At 45.2% G+C, this 21,104-nt stretch overlaps 1 protein-coding gene across 1 annotated transcript in view; it reads left to right on the top strand.

Moving 5' to 3' along the window:
* The first annotated feature begins 1,900 nt into the window (after positions 1 to 1,900).
* The window catches only part of GNA14 (G protein subunit alpha 14), a 201,247-nt gene continuing 182,043 nt past the window's right edge, over positions 1,901 to 21,104 (top strand). Inside the window, exon 1 of the mRNA XM_042964070.1 lies at positions 1,901 to 2,542. Coding sequence (XP_042820004.1) covers positions 2,419 to 2,542 — 124 coding nt within the window. The 5' untranslated portion in view covers positions 1,901 to 2,418. The remainder of the gene's footprint in view (positions 2,543 to 21,104) is intronic.

Genomic DNA, 21,104 nt, shown 5'->3' with positions numbered 1-21,104 from the left:
CCGTCATTTATTTGACCTATTTCCTGTTGTTGAGCATTTAGGTTGTTTGAGGTTATTGTTGTTATTAGAAATAGACACCTTCATACATAAATCATGACTTCTCTCTGATTATTTCTCAAGGGGAGAATAACTAGTTTGGTCAAAGGGGGTGGACACATTTAAGCTTTCTGATACTGCCAAGCTGACCAGTCCAGGAAAGTTTTTCAGATGTGCCATGAGCAATATATTTCATATCTTTTTTGGAATCTTGGCAACATTGGGTCCACAGATCAGTTATTCCAGCTAACTTGGGGTTCAACTTTGTCTAGTGAAGTCACTTTTATCTTTTAAAGTACTAATGATTGTACTCATTGAAAAATATTAACAATTATGATGATCTTGGCTTCTCAAGCAGTCTTATCCTCAAATTGTAAATCTGTCTGTAAGAGCTAAGGGAGGAAAGTGTGATGAACTGGCCAAGGATCAGCTGAAAAATGTCCAGGACTTTGCCTGTAGGGGGTCAACTGTTACGGTCAGTTTAGGCCTGCAAGGAAAGAAGGGTGCATTTAAGAACGTAAGCACATTTATTTTTAATGCCTGATTCATTTCCATTCCCTAAACTGTAAAATAAATAATGAGACCTTGAAGCCAGATAGCATCGCAATGCCAAGTTTCTTATATAATGACAAACACCACTCTTCCACTCAGTATGTTCCTCAATGTGAATTGACTGAATATATGCCACACATTTGAAAGGCACTTATGCCCGCTTTTAATAGAGGAGGCATTAACTAATTGCCTAAAGCCATAAAGTGTTTACAGGACGAGCAGGGAGGACAGGATCCCCTCCCTCCACCTTCCCGCTTCTGCTTTTTCCTCGTGCCCCTCTGCGCTCTGCCTCAAAATCTATCCAGAGGGAAGACAAAAATCAGATGTAATATGCGTTCTGTTGCACCAATTGAGTACAAAGAGATGGCTGTTCAATTTGTAAGTTTTAATTAATGCAGCTCCAACATGATTCCGACGTCCTGGGAGCTGGGCCAATGCAGCCACGGACACACCTTTGCAAGGCAGAGGCTGTCAGGCTTCAAGGCTGGGGCACGAACACGCCGGGGGCTGCTGCAAACGTGTGAGCCCTCTCTAACAAAGCAGGAGTCTTTCCCGTCATAAAATGCAAAGTAGCCAGCCGTTTTCCATTTTCCCCATCCCCAGCCCTCCTCATCAGGTGCCCTAGGAAGGGGCCGGAAGGATGTTTACTCTCCGCTCTGGCGGCCTCCTATTTAACCGAACCCAGAGGCAGCTGCCTCTCTGAGCGCAGTGCCCCCAGGGTCAGGCCCAGCCGCACCTTGCTGGCAGGCTGCCCAGCTGACCAAGCGTTTAGGCCAAACCTGAGCCGGGCTGAGGCGTCCGGGAAGCGGAAGGAGCCCGTCTAGGAAACGAAGGGTGTGTGGTCGTGTCGCTGGTGTGCAACCCTCAACTTAGGGGTGAAGAGTTCAACCTCGCCCCAGGCGCGAGGCTTCCCGCGGCGGACGCCCGGCTCGGTTCTCCTCTTCCTGCAGCTGGGAGGAGTTGAGGCTGAAGCGGGCGAAACGCGCTCACCTGTCGGAACCCGTATCTGGGTAAGAAGCAGGGCCCTGGGGCCGGAGCGCGCTGGTTCCCGCAACCTCGGCAGGCGGCCCTCCGGGTGCAAGGACTTCACGGCCACCGAGGCAGGTGTGGGAGCTGCTCCCTGGAACCCCAGACGCCCGGCCCGTGCGCCCCAGCTCCTGACTGGTTCCTCTCGCCCCCCCAGGCGCCTACGGCTTGGCGTGCCCCGAAGGCCTACTGGGGCGGGCGCCAGGGCTGCAGGTCCGAGACGCTCCGCCTCCTCCTGCCACTTAGAGCCACCAGCGCCAGCAGAAACCCTTGAGCTCGGTCTTAATCTGCGGTCACTTTCCGAACTTTCCAGGCAAGGGCGAGCTAGGCCCTTTGCCTCCAACCGACGCCGTGCCTGTCGCCTGCCTGGGACCCTACCGGGACGCGGAGATCCCATTCTCCCCCCCCGGGCACCGACGCCCCAACTTTTCCCGCGCGGTCTGCGCCCCCGGACCTGGTGTCCGCCTCCTGGGCTAAGGGGCGCGCGCATCTTCCGGGTGCGGGCCGTACGCCCATCCTCTCCGCGAGCCCTCCTCCTCCCCCGGGACGAGTGTGGGGCTGGTGCGCCCGGAGCTGCGGGGATCCCCTCAAGTTCCTGGCGCTCCGAATTCGCCCCCGCCTCGGCATCGACCCTCGAGGAGCGGACTGAGCCTCCGAAGGCCAGGCCTCGTACTGCCCTAAGTCAAAGAGGTCTCGTCCTTTTCTCTCCGAACCCGGGTGCCTGTCGCGGCTCGGCCGGGCGAGCGGCCGGCGGAGAACCGGGGCTCTCGGGACCGCGTCGCGCCGTCGGGTGCAGCGCGCGCCATGGCCGGCTGCTGCTGCCTGTCCGCGGAGGAGAAGGAGTCGCAGCGCATCAGCGCCGAAATCGAGCGGCAGCTTCGCCGGGACAAGAAGGACGCGCGCCGCGAGTTCAAGCTGCTGCTGTTGGGTGAGTGACTGCGACTCCCGGACCCCCGCTCGCCGAGCGTTTTCCTCCCTCCCTCCCTCCCTCCCTCCCGGCCGCTCCCCTCTCTCAGATCCCCTCCGGGCCTGGAGCCAGAGGGGTGCAGCGTGGCTCCTTCCTGCCCGCCCCCACCGCGGGGGGGGGCTCGGTGGCCGGCACCTGTCCTTCGCACCTCCAGTTGGGCGACTTTCAAAGGCACCCTTTCCCTACCCCAAAACGGGTGAGACCTAGCATTTGACCAGGGTTTGCTTTGTTGGCCCCCCTCCCTAACACTGCCTTCACCCCACTCTGCTGCCCCCGGCGCGCACAGCTGCTTCAGAGCCTTTTCTTGGATGTCGGGGTAGGTGGTGGGGAACTGCCTCCTGTACCGCTTTGGGTTGCGCTCTGGCCGCTGTGCTCCCGGTTTTAAGTACGGGTGAGTGAGTGCTCACCGAGTGCGGACTGTGCTAAGTTGTCACCGCGACACTGGGCCATAATGCGGGCGGGTAATAACATCCCCATCCTGGAGAATTAACTATGGAGGCCCGGAAAATTGGGAAACTTGCTTTGAGAAAAGACAAAGCAGATACCAGGTCAGTAACGGGGGTGATGTGCAGGCTCTAGCCACTCACCCTACTGTGATGACAATTGCCTCCCTTCGGTGACCCCCTTTGGCCAGGCCTGTTTGCACGCAGCAGGCCCAAACCTCCCTTGTTGGGTTTCGCTCAGCCTGCGCCCCTTCCTAGAGGTTGGAATGGGCTGCCCCAAGCTGCAGCGACTAGTTACTCCTCTGGTTCTTAACGTTCAAAAACAGAAAAGAAAATGCTAAGGTTTGCCCAATTTGTGGAGCCCACCTTTTCTGATTTTTGTTCCAGAGCCCTGTGCAATCCATTGGCTGCTTGAGGAGTATTGACATTTTCTTTCAGATGAGGATAGTAGCCGTGAGATCTTTCTAGAGAGTTGGAAGCATTTCGACTCTTTCATTCCTTTCAGACAGGAATCCTCTCACACCAGTTGATGTTTGAATACAAGGAGTCACCCTGTGGGAAAGCTTCAAGAAAAGAAAAGTTGGTCTAGTTACCATAAAATGCAGAAAGCTTTTAGTCCGTATCGCCTTCGGGCCTGGGCAAAGGAAGCCTTTTGTACTTACTCCCTGGAGTTCAGAGTTTATGTAGGGGTGTCTGGCCTTCACTAGGCTGTACCCCTCCCCAGTGGGCTTGGTGTCTGCCTACGGAGTGGGCTGCCCCACCAGGAGACTCGTTGCCACCCCCCACCCCACTCCCATACTCACATCGGAATTCTGTGCCCAAAGGCCCCAAGCCAGCTTCCACGGCCTCCGCAAGTGTGGGGGGAGCAGACCCCATCCCTAAGAAATGCCCAAGGGCAGCTGTGCTGGGGTGATGGAAGAGCTTGGAAATGTGGGTTGAGGGTCTACAGGTGTGCCCCCCCACCCCACCCCCACCCCCACCCCCCCCAGGCCTCCCTGGGGGGAGAGGGAGCCTGGGTGGGGGAGGGAAGAGCTTGTGTCCATAGGCAGGGCTGTTTCACGTCTGGCCCGGAACTCCCAGGGATCTGCAATTGTAAATAGTACCTGGCCTTTCAGGTTGTTAAAAAGCTCCATTTGTTAAGGGAGGAGGATTGCGTGACAGTGGGCTAGCTTGATGACCTCTTTAAAGTAAATACTTGGGCCTCCATTTGTACCCTTGCCTCAGGCCCCACAGACTGATAGGGGCTCACCTGGTTTTGGCCACAGGCTTCTTTTCAAGGGAAGTCTGACCCATCTTTCATGGTGTGAAGTATGTTGATTTGTGTCCGTGTATGAAGCACCGTGTCTGGAACATACCAGGAGTTTCCTATGACGATTTGAGCAGTACACTGAGCCATACTGCATTGGCATCAAGCCTTGTGTTTTTTTTTGGGGGGGGGGGTGTAGTAAGATGCTTGCGTTTGCACTCAAACTGGGGTAAAAATATTGTAGGGAAGTTGTTTGCCCTGGAGGTCAAGTTTAATACTAGTGACTAGAATATCTTCTTTGCCTCCCCCTGCCTTTGCCCCGATCTTCCTGCACCCTCCAGGCACTGCCTGACCTCCCAAGATCCCCGTTTTCATTGTGTCCAGCTGTGACTAGCATATTGGCTCCGTGCTAGTTACTTAGAAACCACTAGAAATAGTTTCCAAACCACATAGAGCTGTCAGGAACCCCAAGGAGGGACTTCAAAAACCTCTGGTTTCTTCAAGGGAGCAGGGCACACTTCCATTTCTTCCATTTCATCCCTTTCAGACAGGAATCCTCTCTCCCACCAGTTTATTAACTTTGAATACAAGGAGTCACCCTCCTGGAAAGCTTCAAGGAAAGAAAAGTTGGTCTAGTTAGATCAAAATGGAGAAAGCTTTTAGTCCGGATCGACTTCAGGCCTGGGCAGGAGCCTCAGGTATTGAGGAGGAAATGACTCCACAGATCCAGGAGGAGGAAAGGACTTCACGGATACTGAAATTAGGGGCGCCTGGGTGGCTCAGCTGGTTAAGCGTACAACTCGATTTCAGCGCAGGTCATGATCTCAGTTCGTGAGATGGAGCCCTGGGTTGGGCTCCATGATCACCGTTCAGAGTCTGTGTGGCATTCTCTCTGTCTCTCTCAGTGTGTGTCTCTGTGTCTGTGTCTCTGTCTCTCTTTGTCTCTCTGTCTCTGTGTCTGTCTCTCTGTCTCTCTGTCTCTCTGTCTCTCTCTCTCTCACACACACACACACACACACTCTCATGCGTGCACACACACAACAAATAAACTTTAAAAAAGCTTTTAAAAAAACACAGGAATCAGGACCTGGTGTATGTTGATTTGTCTTTAGCTGTGCAGTTTGAAGAATTGATCGGAGTCTCTCATTACATAACCCACGCCTCAGATGCCTCAGGTGAAACCCCCACTTTGCCGATGGGAGTGGAGGACCCTGTGTGGAGTATGGAATGACCTGAAAAGCCACCAACTCGGTGACAAGGAAGCATGCTTTTTCAACAAAATGATTTGAGGAGGTTTCCGAAGTGCATTCAATAGAGCCGTATCCTGTTTGCATTTATAATAAAAGACTAGATTCCTGTCAGCCGGGAAAGCTAAAAGCTGCTGTCTGGTTAGGGCTAGTAATTGCAAAATGTCAGTGTGATACTCTTAGCTGAAGGAGATGGGGGGAATAAAGAAGATGGTTGAGTTTAGTAGGAGAGATTCCTTATCAGCTCTTCAGATAAAAGTAGGACTGAAAGGAGTTCTAATAAGAATCCTGATGATACTAAGTACAGGAAGAAAGTGTCTGGACAGCGGCAATTAAGGGGGAGAAATGGGATCTTTTATTTTTTTTTTAAATATTAGACGAGGCTTAGTAAATTGTTAAGACTTAAGCCGTCAGTCTCTGGAAACACTCAATTTTGGATGTAGACCTTCGTGTGGGAGCTGTCTGGGAGGCATGTGTGCTGGGGAATTGGTATTCAACTTAGGCTGGCATAGGGACTGCAAATCTAAGCGCTGAGGCCAGACCACCTGGGTTCAAACCCTGGCTGTACCCTTTCTTAGCCGTAGACTAACTTCTCTTGGGTTTGTCTGGCAGTGGTCAAATTTCTGCTGCCTTCACTCCATTTTTGAGCACTTTTTTTGCCACCAGTGAGGTGTCACTTTCTATTTTAGTCGATTGGTTGCAGGTTGCATAGCAGTTGACCTAAAATGTCCTGGTAGTGCTTTCACGGTAATGTTTGGCTTTGAGTTTCCCTTACTTTCTGAACCATAAGCTGATTTCAGGGTCTATCTTCGTACTTACACCAAAACGGGTGAAAATCTGAGTCCCCTAACATTTTATTGCATTGGTTATAACAAAATATCATTTTGAGACTAATGATCACGTTCATAGGCTGGAAGTCTGTTAGAGGAAAGGGTGGAGGGAGGGTGGTTGCCTCAGTAGAAAGTGACTTTTCTGGCTCTGAAGAAGCAAAGGAGTGAAACGGTTAAGTATGCCCATGTTCCTTACTCTTCCCTCGGTTCAAACTAACATTTTCCCACATGCTGGAGATCATTTCTAAGTGCTAAGTTGGAGGTGTTTGTTTGCAAGTAACTGTTGGGAGGATTGTCATAAATGCTTAATAGAGAATAAAAGGTGGTACAGGCAGTGCATGAAGGGGGATCTTCTGGCCGGGGGGATCATGTGGATAGGGCCGTAAGAAACGGGGAGGTTAAGGTACTGATGACTGCCCATGTGTGGACTTGTGCAGGACACATAGAAACTTCTCCCCACTATGAAGAGAAACTTTGGAGAAAAGTAACAGTGTTCTTAGGATGTGGGATGATACGAAGGGGTCCTTGGAGGCAAGATTTCGTTCAGTTTTTGTGTTTTATTTTAGCCCTTTACGTGAACATTCTCTAAACTGCCAAATAGATGTTACTGTAAAAATGCTTCGTTTTTGTTTTTGTTTTTTTTTTTTTGTCCCGTAATGTGCTTCCGAATGGAGGAAAGTGACTTTATCTCTGGCTTTTGTCCATTGTGTGTAGAGATGGTCTCTTCAGAGGTCTTCAGGGGACTGCTGTATCATGGATATAAGCAGAGTATTCGTTTTGCCTCTAAACTAATGCAGAACCTTTTCAAACCATGGACTATGAAAGGTACTTTTTGTACCTTTTCAAATAAGCTATACTGAGGTATAATTTATATCCAGTATGGAACTCTGGATATGTGATGTTGCGTTCTCTGAAGGTCCTCGGTGGAGGCACACCATCTCCATCTGCCCCACGGTGATGTTACATTCAGTCACTTTTTCAAGATGTTGCACATTGTCTATTGTCTACCAGTTTTGGGGGGAGACGCTTTTTAAGGCCAGGCAAATATCCTGCTCCTCACCATATATCCCTGTACACCACGATGTATACACCACGATGTATACACCACGATGTATACACCACGATGGCTACAAAATGATTTTCTAAATCCAGCACTGTCTCCACATTGACCAGTTGGCACTGCACATGTTACTGTAAAAGCCTTCCTTTTGTCCCTATTCATTATTAATACATACTCCTGAATCCCTCACTGGTTTTTACTTCATTACTGTACTTAATTATTTTGACACTCAGATTGTACCCAATTTGTGCAATGAGACCACCTTCAAGCTGGTTCTTACGTTGCTGCAACATGGCCCATCATGGTTTCCACCCCCCACCCCCCAACTCTTAATCTCTGGCATAAAGAGGAGCCTGGACCTCCAGTTGACGACCTTCCCAGTTGGGTGTTCAGCCATTATTCTACAGGGGCTCAATTACTTTGGGTGGAGAACGGCACTTTGTCTTTTCAGATGTTGAGGGCACTAGAAACAAAGCTAGTTTCCAATTCACATCACTCACCATTATGTACATATCTGAAGAATCCCATTCCTAAAGGCATGGAGTTAGAGGATGAACATCTTGAGGCTGTAATGCTGTGAGCAGATAAAGAAGGGAAAAACTTGACAGAGTTGGGCGAAAAAAGCAATGTTAAAAAAAAAAAAAAAGCCTTACCCCACAAAGTGTTTTTTTTTTTTTCTTTTTTCCCTTAAAAGATGCCTTGTGGTCAATAAAACCTTTTTCTCTTCCAGTTGTACTTGAATTACAAAAGTTTTGTTGTAAGGACCCCCATGTGTGGGGTTGCAGGGAGGAGGGTAGCTAGATTGAGAAGGCAGAGAGGGGTTTTTAGTGAGTCTGTAGCAAAGGTGTTACTAAAGACAAAAATTGAAATCCAGGCAAAAAGGGGACTTGAGTGGAAGAATTCTCACCAGGACTTTTCATGAAATGGAAAGATTTGAAGAATAAAGACTGGGAAAGAACCCTTCTCGGGGACACAGCAATCAGCATGGGTTGGCTCCATTGCCTTCCAAGCTTGATAGCTCTCTGAGCCTTACTTGCCCCTGTGAGAACCTCAAGTCTTGGTGGGGCATTAGGGCGCATTCCTGGGTCAACCGTTTCTGGGTGGTTGCTATAAATCAACATGTGCTCTGTGATCTGAGTGCGATGGCCTGGGGTGGGGCTCCCTGGGGGTCAAGCAGCCCTTGCTGCAAAAACTGTGGAAGGAATCGAAGGGTACCAGCAGAAATCCAAGGGCTCTGAAGGTGGAAGGCACTGCAGGAGGCTTTGTGGGAGCCCTGATTTTGATTAGGATCAATTGGCTCTCTGCTGATGGGTAAATTAATGGGTTGTCCTGTCAGCCAGTGTTCTTGGTTGCAGACCGTTTAAGTAGAAGAATGATTTATTGGAGGGAAAGCAGGAAACTCACAGGACCGATGGGAATTGGAGAGCAGGCTCAGCCAAAGGGCACGATCCAAGGGAGTTTTGACACTGGTAGCAGCCTACACTGCCAAGCACACAGCCAGGGACGATTCCACCCGGGTGGCAGTTGAGGCTGCAGTGGACACTTCACAGCAGTGCTGCAAATCATCTGTGACCACTTCCTGTCTCGTGTGTCACCTTGCAAAATCTCAGGCCATCTGTTTGTGCTCAGCTGCCGGGGAACTGGGGGAGGGCAGGCAGCATGGCAGGATGGTAAGGACATGTTTTCTGGAGCCATGCTTCCTGGGTTTAAAATCTAGGCAAGTAGTTCCCGTTGGGCTGTCAGCACCCTGTCTGGGCTGAGGCCACTTGCCTACCACTACAAGGTCACTGGTAGAACTGACATGCAGTTCTTGGTAGGAGGGTCAACAGCAAGAAGGCTCTGCTGATGACTCTTCTAAGAGAACAGGGTCCTGATAAGTTGCCATAACTTAAAACTATGAAATGAGCAGTGTCTTAAGACTTTGGAAACTTGAATTGCTTTTTTTTTTTTTTTTTTTTTTTTTGGTGGGAGGGGGTGTCTCTGAGTATGGGATATGTAACCATGAAGAAGACATTACCGCTCAACCTCAGGGTCCTCAACAGTAAAATGAAAGGTGTGGGTCAGGTGACCCTTGATATCTTTCCAATTCTGTTAGCAAATATTTTATACCAATGGTTCTCAAAGTCTGTTCCCAGGAGCACAGACCTGTGCTCCTGTTTTCAGCACCTCCTGAAAACTCATGAGAAATGCGGACTCTGAGTCTCCATTGTGGTCCTCTGATCAACTTCAGTAGCGGCCCTGCAATCTGTATATTAATCCCTCCAGTTGATCCTGATACATGCTCAGATGTGAGAACAGGATTGGTCTGGCCTTCAGGACTGGGCAGCCTCTTACTGTACCTCTAGGGTCTAAGGCCGATAACCTTATTTTTCAGCAAATATCCAGGAGGTCCCCGGGACTGACCTGCCTAGGGAATGATTTGTTGCTTGCAATCGAATAAACCTCTCTCTCCTCAACTTTATGAAGGATGTTCAGAGTCTGAGCTAGGTAATTAGTAGGGATATTTAGCATTTGTCCCCATGTGCCTGGTTGGCAGGCAAAGAGAAAGCACACATTTACATTTACCTCAGTAAGAGTCCTTATAAAAACAAGTGTTTGCATTTGTATGCACTCTTGTACTTTTATATACTACTCCAAAAGCTATGTTCCTATAAACTGCAGTGGCCTTATGGCTAATAACCATTAAGTAGTTACTTTGTGTCATGGAAAGTGGTGTACAGGAAGCCTATTCTAGTAACAGCTGCCATATATCCGTCTTCTCTTTGAAAAATTACATGGAACATTGGCTGATATTTCCATCCAAGGGAAATAAAGGGTGATAAACTTTGCCTTAAAAAAAATGTTAAGTAATGATGAGTTCTACTTTGTAGTCTTAAAAAATAAATAGGAAGAGAAAACCTTTATCTTTGATTATTTTGCCTGAACAGTGTATTCTGTATTGTTGGCTCATTGTCATTGACCCACAGATGGATTAGCCATGCTACTGCTCTCTTGAATCTGCTGTGAATAACACCTTCATTTTGAGTAACTCATTCCCCAAATATTTCTGTTGCTTGGCTACTATGTAATAGGGAAATACAAGCTAATTGTATTACCAAGCAATATCCAATTAACAAAAGTGATAAATCATGGGCAACATCATTGTCTAATTTATATAGAATTATATCTCATAAGTGTATCAGTATGCAACTGAATGGAAAAACTTAAGCTCCTCTCTTACCACAGAGTTTAAGAAAGTGCAAACTTCGATTTTATGAATGGAGTAGAGAAGGTCCAGAGGAGTGAAGGGGCTTGGCATATGTCATGGGGCTCAGTAACTGGTAACTAATTGGCAGTAAGCCAAGACTAGGAGTCCAGTATTCATTGCCGCCAACTCCTTTTTCTTTTTTTTTTTTCATGAAGTCAGTCTGAGTCCTCTTGTTAGATTTCTTCGTTTCTAAGGCAACATTGATTGTAAGACATGCTATTGATTCGAAAACAGCTTTTCAGGAAAGCAAACACCTTAATAAATGCTCACATCAATGCAAAAGCGTCTCGACCTTAAAAATGTTCATTTCTGTGGCAATAAAACTTGGAATCAAGGTATTCATCACCACCCCCCCCCCCCCCGACCCCGCTGGCTCCCAGATAGTACAAATTTAAAATAAGCGAAACTACTCCAATTATTGACATAGAATAGAATTTCATGAAACCAGTTTAAGTGCTGAAATTAGAGAAGAAACCTCTGTGTATTGCCATCAGTCTACTGGGCTCTATTTCAAGTAAAACTTGAAAAAATTGTGTCCTGGATTAGTGGGGCTGTTCTATATAAAGAAGGTTAAGAAAAAAATGGGAGCAACCAACCAACTGTGGTGACAGTGTCTGAGTGATGGTGGATGGGCCACATCCAGGCAAATGCTTGAGTCTGGGAGGAGTTTTATATGAGACCTTGAACTCCTTGAGGGTTTTATTCACCACTTACTGACCTCAGCCCCCACCCCTGCCCTGCTGAGGATAGACCTTAGCTTAAATATTGGCTGAATGAATATGTGTGTCTCTTTGTCTCCATGAACTAGCAGATGGTTAGTATGAAGAATTCCATATAGAAGCTAGAGGTCTCTATTGTTTGGGCTACTTTAGGAACATTCATGAAAGGAAGACTGTCATGGGTTGGGTCTTCCAGAAGAGCAAGGTGTAGATAATTTCAGAATTGATTTTTTTTTTTAACATGTCCAATATGTTAGCTATCTATTTCTGTTGAAGGTTTATGCCTAGATTAGCGGTGTCAAAATATGAAAATTGAGCCCAGGTCGTAGAAGTGAAATGCTACCTGGAAAATAAATTCCTTGTATTTCCATAAAGAGTTTTCCTAGTAATCATACATAAGATTTTGATACGTAACTGGAATCATAGTTGAGAAGTTCATTAGTCTTTATTGCTTCGTTCTGAACTAATTTGAAAAAAATTCTAACTCCTCATCTTTTTCATGTAACTTTTCTAAATTTGTGGTAGGTCTGTCTCTATAAAAATTGAGGAGTTAGGCCTCATGATTTTAGAGGCTCATCTCCTACTTAATTTTATGGATAAGAAATTTGGAAGATCTAAAAAGAGAATCAGTCATTATTAAGACCTAAATGTTGTGCAGCGTGAGACCTAGTTTGGTGAGTTTGGAGCCATACCATAGCCTGATCAAATTTTGTAGGAAATTGACCTTTTTCTGTGCAGCTAATAGAAATCATCATCTTCTATTGCACAGAGTGGGGATGTTTAAAGTGACAAACAAGATGTACTCCATGTATATTTGTATTTGTTGATGTAAATCTTTGTAATTGGTGTTATTAAAATCAGTGGCTTGCAGATTTTAGGATTTTGAGTTGGTTATAAAAAATTGGAGAAGGTTAACAGAATAGTACTATTCACTAAAAGAAAAAAACTTGCCATGTTTGAGAGTGTTAAAAATACTATAGCATATTCATCTACAAAACCATTTAAAAAGTGACATCAGACAGAGTTAACAACTCATTTCTTAACATACCAAAAATGGAACTGCTTGAACAAAACTGAAAGGTCTTCCCTTCTCTCCCTGATTGATCCAATTCTACCTATCTTTGTCTCCATTATTGGGACCACTGGCCCCTCAGGTGCTCAAGACAGAATCCACAGAGTGTTGAATTTTCTGCTACACTTAACACTAGAAATGGAAATTAGAATAATAAAACAGTAACATTTATCCATCCAATTCTCTGTCTGGGCACTTGAATGATCTCATTTATTCCTCACCATTTGTGGTACACTTAGTATTATCCTTTCCATTCTACAGATGAGGGAACTGAGGCCCTAAAGAGAGGTTGCCAGCCAGGGCAGAATTTTGAATCCAGGCAATCTGACTCTAGAGCCCTGGTTTTTTTTGGGTTTTTTTTGTAATTAAAAAAATTTTTTTTAACATTTATTATTGAGACACAGAGCATGAGCAGGGGAGGGGTAGAGAGAGGAGGAGACACAGAATCCTAAGCAGGCTCCAGGCTCCGAGCTGTCAGCACAGAGCCCGACGCAGGGCTTGAACCCACAAATCACGAGATCATGACCTGAACCAAAGTCAGACACTCAACCGACTGAGCCCCCCAGGCACCCCTAGAGCCCTGGTTCTTAATCACAGTCTTGCTCCTGTTTCTCAGAGCCAATGTTTCACCAAAAATCTACTCCAGAAGGCCAAATCTCTACTGTACCTATTTCTTAGAATTCTCTTTGTCCTATCTCTCCTCTGAATTCACTAACCTCTCCCTAGAGTCCATTCTCCACATGCAGTCAGAGTGACCTTGTAAAAATGGAAATTGGATTGCTGTTTTCCTGCTCAAAATCTTTTTAGGGTCTTCTCATTGCCCTTGGGTGCAAATCTAAAATCTGTGCACGGTGTGTGAGACCGTCTATCCTGTCCCTTCCCACCTCTGTGCCGTTATTCCCTGTGATCACTCATTCTTGGCTGTAGGGCTTTCTTTTAGGAAATTCATTGGGCCAAACTCCTCCTCCTTAGGCCTCTGCTCATGCTGATCTATCCGCCTTCAACATGAATACCTAAAAGTCTTCCAGCTAACTTCTACTTATTTTCAGAATGCTTCTTAAATATCTCTTCCTCCTGGAAGCCTTCTCTGACTCTGATCCAAATTAAGTTCCCCCAGAAAATTCTTCCATAGCCCGTTCTGGGTTTTTTGAGATTTTTCTTGTTTCTTGAGGTAGACCTGTATTGTTAAAAACTTCCCTCTAGAACTTCTTTTGCTGCATCCCAGATTTAGACTGTTGTGTTTTCATTAGTCTCTATCTTTTTTTTTCTCTTCGATTTCTTGGTTTACCCATTCATTGTTCAGTAGAATGTTATTTAGACTCCATGTACTTGTGTTCTTTGGAGATTTTTTTCTTATAATTGACTTCTAGTTTCATACCTTTTGTGGTTGGAAAAGATGCACGATAAGATTTCAATCTTGTTGAATTTGTTGAAACTTGTTCTGTGGCCTAACATGATCTATCCTGGGGAGTGTTCCATTTGCATTTCAAAAGAATGTATATTCCGTTATTTTTAGATGGAGTGTTGTATATAGATCTGTTACGTCCATCTGGTCTAATGCGTCATTCAAAAGTACTGTTTACTTGTTGATCTTCTGTCTGGATGGTCTATCCATTGATGTTAGGGTATTAAAGTCCTCTACTATTGTATAACTGTTGATAACTTTTTGTCTGCTAATAGTTGCTTTATGTGTTTAGGTGTTGTGATACTGGAAGGCAGTTATGCTCACCACTATACCACCAATGCTAGGTACCTCCCATATTGGGTGCATAGATACTTAAAACCGTTACACTCTTTTGTTGGGTTTTTCCTTTTATCATTATGTAGTATCCTCTCTGCTTCTGGCTACAGTTTTTGTTTTAAAGCCTATTTTGTCAAAGTATTGTTAGCCAGCTTTCTTGTTTTCATCTGCATGATAAATGTTTTTCTACCTCTTCAGTTTGAATCTGCATGTGTCTTTAGGTCTGAAGTGAGTCTCCTGTGAGTAGCATATAAATGAGCCTTGCTTTCTTATCCATTCAGTCACCTTATATTTTTTGATTGGAGCATTTAGTCCATTTACATTAAAATTCATTATTGATAGACATGTACTTCTATTTTGTTACATACTTGTTTTGTGGTTGTTTTTGTAGTTCCTTTCTTGCTCTCTTCCTTTGTGGTTTGATGATTGTCTTTAGTGTTAGCTTTGAATTCATTACTCTTTATTTTTTCATGTATCTATTACAGGTTTCTCACTTGTGGTTACTGTTGGAGTCATACATAACATCTTCAGATACAGCAGTTGATAGCTGATGGTCACTTAAATTTGAACCCATTCTGAAAGCACTGAAGTGCTGAAATCTTTACTCCCTTGCCCTGTTTTCTGTTTGTCCTATTTTTACGTCCTTTTATTTTGTGAGTTCCTTGACCGATTTTTGTAGACAGAATTGATTTTTAATGCTTCTGAGTTAAACTCAATACTGGTTTTATAAGTGATTAATCTACCTTTATCATGTTTGCCTTTACTTGTGAAATATTTTTTTCATGATTTTCCTACTTCCTCTTATGGCCTTTTCTTTCCACTTAAAGGGTTTCCTTTAAAACTTCTTAAAAGTCCTGGGACACTTGGCTGGCTCAGTTAGCGGAGCGTCTGATTTTGGCTCAGGTCATAATCTCATGGTTTGTGAGTTTGAGCCCTGCATTGGGCTCTGTGTGGACAGCTCAGAGCCTGGAGCCTGCTTCGGATTCTGTCTTCTTCTTCTCTGCACCACCCCCTCCATCTGTCTGTCTAAAAAAAATATATTTAAAAAAATTTTTAATTTCTTAAAAGTCTGGTTTATTGGTGTTGAACTCTTTTACCTTTTGTTTGGCTGGGAAACTCTTGCTGTCCTTCTATTGTAAATGAGAGCCTTGCCAGATAAAGTTTTCTTGGATGCAGTTTTTTTCCTTTCAGCACTTTGAATATATCCTGCTACTCCCTTCTGGCCTACAGAATTTCTGCTGGTTAATATGCCGAGAGCTGAAGGGCGTTTCCCTTGTATGTAACTGCTTTTGCTGCTACTCAAATTCTATTGATCATTACTTCTTGCAATTTTAATTACTACATGTATTGGTGTGCATCTCCTTGGATTAATATTAAAGGCTTTCTGTGCTTCCTGGATCTGGATGCCTGTTTTGTTGCCTAAATTATGGATATTTTTAGCTATTAATTCTTTAAATACATTTTCTGCCCCTTTTTCTCTCTTCTCCTTTTGGGATCTCTATGATGCAAATATTATTCTTGATGATGTTGCTGAGTTGCCTTAATGGATTCCTATTTTTTATTTATTTTTGGCTGTTAGGCTAGTGTTCCATTACCCTGTCTTCCAAATTGCTGATCCATTCTTCTGCATCTTCTAATGTGCTTACGATTCCCTCTAGTGTATTTTAAAATTTCAATTACTAAGTTCTTCATCTCTGACTGGTTCCTTTTTTTTTTAATGTTTTTATTTATTTTTGAGAGAGAGCACGAGCTGGGGAGAGGCAGAGAGGGAAATCAAGAATTTGAAGCAGACTCCACGCTCTGAGCTGTCAGCACAGAGTTTGATGTGGGGCTTAAACCCATGAAATGTGAGACTGTAACCTGAGCCAAAGTTGGATGCTTAACTGACTGAGCCACCCAGGTGCCACCCCCCCCTTTTTTTTTTTTTAACTTTGAAGTTGAGTTGAAAACCTCACTGATACTGGCATAAAAACAGGCGCTCAGATCAATGGAACAGAATAGAGAACCCAGAAATGGACCCACAAAGTATGGCCCACTAATCTTTGACAAAACAGGAAAGAATATTCAATGGAATAAAGACAGTCTCTTCAGCAAGGGGTGCTGGGAAAACTGGACAGCGACATGCAGAAGAATGAACCTGGACCACTTTTTTTTTTTTTTAAATTTTTTTTTTTTCAACGTTTTTTATTTATTTTTGGGACAGAGAGAGACAGAGCATGAACGGGGGAGGGGCAGAGAGAGAGGGAGACACAGAATCGGAAACAGGCTCCAGGCTCCGAGCCGTCAGCCCAGAGCCCGACGCGGGGCTCGAACTCACGGACCGCGAGATCGTGACCTGGCTGAAGTCGGACGCTTAACCGACTGCGCCACCCAGGCGCCCCCACTTTCTTACACCATACACAAAAATAAACTCAAAATGGATGAAAGACCTCAATGTGAGATAGGAAGCCATCAAAATCCTCGAGGACAAAGCAGGCAAAAACCTCATTGATCTTTCCCGCAGCAACTTCTTACTCAACACGTCTCTGGAGGCAAGGGAAACAAAAGCAAAAATGAACTACTGGGACCTCATCAAAATAAAAAGCTTCTGCACAGCAAAGGAAACAATCAGCAAAACTAAAAGGCAACCGATGGAATGGGAGAAGATCTCTGCAAACGACATAACAGGTAAAGGTTAGTATCCAAAATCTATAAAGAACTTAACAAATTCAACACCCAAAAACCAAATATTACAGTGAAGAAATGGGCAAAATACCTGAACAGACACTTCTCAAAAGAAGACCTCCAGATGGCCAACTAATACATGAAAAGATGCTCAACATCACTCATCACCAGGGAAATACAAATAAAAACCACAATGAGATCCCACCTCACACCTGTCAGAATGGCTAACATTAACAACTCCAGCATCAACAGATACTGGTGAAGCTGTGGAGAAAGAGTATCTCTTTTGCACTGCTAGTGGGGATGCAAACTGGTGCAGCCACTCTGGAAAACAGTATGGAGGTTCCTCAAAAAGCTAAAAATAGAACTATCCTACGACCCAGCAATTGCACTACTAGGTATTTATCCAAGGGCTATAGGTATGCTATTTCAGAGGCGCACATGAACCCCAGTGTTTATAGCAGCACCACCAACAAGAGCCAAAGTATGGAAAGAGCCCAAATGTCCATTGATGGATAAATGGATAAAGATGTGGTGTGTATATATGTACAATGGAAGGTTACTGGGCAATCAAAAAGAATGAAATCTTGCCGTTTGCAACTATGTGGATGGAACTAGAGGGTATTATGCTAAGTGAAATTAGAGAAAGACAGAAATCATATGACTTCTATGAGGACTTTAAGAGACAAAACAGTTGAACATAAGGGAGGAGAAGCAAAAATAATATAAAAACAGGGAGGGGGACAAAACAGAACAGACTCCTTAAATATGGAGAACAAACAGGGTTACTGGAGGGGTTGTGGGAGGAGGGATGGGCTAAATCTACCCCTGAAATCACTATTGCACTATATGCTAACTAACTTGGATGTAAATTAAAAATAATAATAATGAATAAAAAAAAAAAAAAAGGAAACCTCACTGAGATCCTCCACTCTTAAGTCCAGTGAGTGTCTTTATAAGCATGACTCTGACTTTTTAAAATCAGGCATATTACTTACCTCTGTTTCATTCAGCTCTTTTGCTGGGCTTCTTTTATCCTATTCTTTATTGGGTACATATTCCTCTGTCTCCTGATTTTGTCTCTGTGTTTATTGCTATGTGTTACGAAGGTCAACAACATCTACAGATCTTGAAAGTAGCAGCCTTATGATGGAAGAGGTCCTGTGGTGCCCTGTGTACAGGGTGCCCTGGTCACCAGAACCACGTGCTCCAGGGCTGTCTGCTGTGTGGGTTGTGGGCACTCTGCTGTTGGGGCTGAGCAGTGTTTGCCTTTGGCCCAGTCCGCAGCAGTGACCTGCTTGGCCTGCTCTGCATGCACCAGGCAGGTTTGGTCCCTGTGCTTGGAGGAGCCTGTCTTTGGCCATGTTAGGCCTGCGGGCCAGTGGTGTTGGCAATTGGGCTACCTGCCCGCATTCTCCGTCTGTTGTGTGCACACTGGACGGTAGGGTACTCTGTGTGCGGCCCCCGGAGCTACTTGAGTTGGTGGTGGCATGGCAGTCATCCAAGATATTAGCCTGGGATGGAGTCCTACCATCCCAGTGCATGGGGCACTCTCCCTGCACTGCCAGCTAAAAGGCTTGGCTGCTGGAACTGCTGGCATGTTGGTGTGTGGTTATGTCCCTGTCCCTGTAGGGTGGTAGGCACTTGGGAGTGGTGGCAGTCCCTTCCAGGGCTGTTTGCGAGGTATATTGGGGCAGGAGCTGCTTTGGGGGAATGTGTGGCAGTTGGGGGGCGGGGTGGGGTTGGATGGTCAGGGCTGCAGAAGAATGCGGCACCCAGCACACAGTCTGAGCAAGATGCGCGGAGAGTGTTTATGCGGGTTCCTGCAAGTGTCTAGCTATTTAGGCTTGGGGAGGGGAAGGGAAAGGGTGCCCACCAGCACTTTTGGTTCTTAGAGAAGTCTCTTGAGGATCTCTGCACCTCTGGGGCACATTCTGAGGTTAGTGAACAAATCTCCTTCACATATACCCCAGGCACTTTTCAAACTGTGGCTTGTGAGCTGTGTCTCAGCGGAGTTACTTATTACGCTGGTTCTTTAAGGGCAGGGACCCAGTTTCTGATTGCCCTCTGGCTCTCCTGGAGCTAAACACGCTGATTTTAAAAGTACCTGAAGTTAAGCCCCACTGGTTTTTAAAAGCTCACAAAGTTAACCCCACAGGTTTTCAAAGCCAAATGTTAGGGGGATTTGCGTTCCCAGTGTGTGTCCGCTGTGCATGGGGTGCCTGGGGTGGGCCTGATCCTCTCCCTTGTCTGTACTTGAAATGACCCTCGCACTTGGAATCCGTCTAACTGGGGGTTTAGTTCCCAGCAGAGTCTCTGCCCCTCCTATCCTCTTCAGTGTGGCCTCGTCTCCACAATTAACTGTGGAAGGTCTGTTCTGCCAGTCTTCCGGCTGTTTTCAGAATTAGTTGTACGAATGGAGCTGTTGTCTTAAAGTGTCCTTGGGATGAGGTAAGGTCAGGATTCTCCTATTCTGCCATCTTTCAGACCTCCTCCGTGTTTCTTTTTTAAAATCATGCTCATCCTGGTTTGAAACTGTTTCTGATAGTGTATTTACAATGGGTCTTTCCTTATAGTCTCTAAATTTTGTGGGGTGGAGGGACTACCGGAATCACTGAATCTTGAGCATTTCGTATAGTGCCTGGGTGTTCCAGAAACATTTGCTAAACAAATAATTAGCCATGTGGTATCAACATTCTCACATAAAAAAAGGGCTATTTTAACCACAAAAAGTGGAAAAGGCTTATTCTTAGTAGAAGATAGTATTCTAATTTTTTTTTACATTTATTTTTGAGAGAGAGAGACAGAGCCCAAGTGGGTGAGGGGCAGAGAGCGAGAAAGAGACACAGAATCTGAAGCAGGTTCCAGGCTCTGAGCTGTCAGCACAGAGCCCGACATGGGGCTTTAACTCACGAACTGTGAGATCATGACCTGAGCTGAAGTCAGACGCTTCACCGACTGAGCCACCCAGGCGCCCCGAAGATAGCATCTTATATGGAATAAGCCTATGACTATTGGTCCATTTTAAACTTTTACTTTTAGACTAACGAACTCCATTACGTACTGACACTGGACTATGAGCTGACGTTCTGGAACAAATGATCTATGCATGCATCTTACTTGTTTCTTAAGCTTTTAGATTTATGCACAGAGGTGGATACTGTCGATATTAAAAAAAATTTTTTTTTTTTTTATTCTCTTAAAAAGAAAACCACAGGCCCAAAATGACGTCACTTAGGTTAAGGCCCCAAGTCTGTAAACCAAGACTTAATACCTAACCTAATTGCAGTTTCAGTACCTCTAGATCTGTAACCTTTAACCAGTCCATGCTGGTTAACGCGAGAATTTCCTGGTCAGCACTGGGAAATGCACTGATCGAGCCCTTCCATTCCCCTTTTAGGCAACTTCGCCTAAAACAACAGATTCTTTGCTAATAATTTCCTTTTCCCTCTCTTTCTACCTTTTAAAAACCTTTTATGTAGCCCTTTGGAACTTTGTTCTATTTATCAGATGTGATGCTGTTCAGTTCGTGAGTTGGTTAATAAAACCAATTAGATCTTTGAAATTTACTGAGTTGAATTTTTGTTACCAACTTGAAAAGTGGCATACTTGTAGCAGAGGCCGCTAGCAGTTTTCTGAATATGTGTTTTTCCTCCTTCTGTAATACGAGAAGTTTTATCTGGGCCATGGACACCCAGGTAAAGACTGTTGTTTCTCAGCTTGCCTGCTGTTAGGTGTGGTCATGTGGCTAAGTTATAGCCCATGAGATGTAAACTGTGGTCATACGGGCAATTTTTGAGTTGTGACCTTAAAGGAGTCTTTCTTCCCTTGTGTATAATGATGCTAATCGTTGGAAGGAGCTAGAGCAACATCTTTTACCATGAGATGGACGTTGGGTGTTAAGGAAGAAAAAGTAAGAAGGTAGAAAATGTCCCTAAAACCCTGAAACTTCCACATTAGCCCTGAGCTAGGAATGACAGGACTCTTGTAATAGCTGCTAAACTGGTATCCTGGCTAATACAATACTAGACATTCTGTTCTGCAGTTACCATTTGAATTCTCCATGATCGATCTGGAAGTTTTTCCCCCAGTCACTTGCAATTCTAAGGCACAGAAATCAGAATGTAGTGTGTGTGTGTGTGGGGGGGGGGGGGCGCGCGGGGCGCGGGGGGGATCTAAGGTGATGATATGGGCCAGCTGGTGGGCAGCACTGTATCTGGGGCTCTCATTCTCTGTCATGAACATTGTACTGAT

This window comes from Panthera tigris, chromosome D4 (genome assembly GCF_018350195.1).
Source record: "Panthera tigris isolate Pti1 chromosome D4, P.tigris_Pti1_mat1.1, whole genome shotgun sequence".
NCBI classification, from domain to species: Eukaryota; Metazoa; Chordata; class Mammalia; order Carnivora; family Felidae; genus Panthera; species Panthera tigris.
Note: the sequence above shows the minus strand (reverse complement) of the source record. Positions and strands in the feature narration are given on the sequence as shown.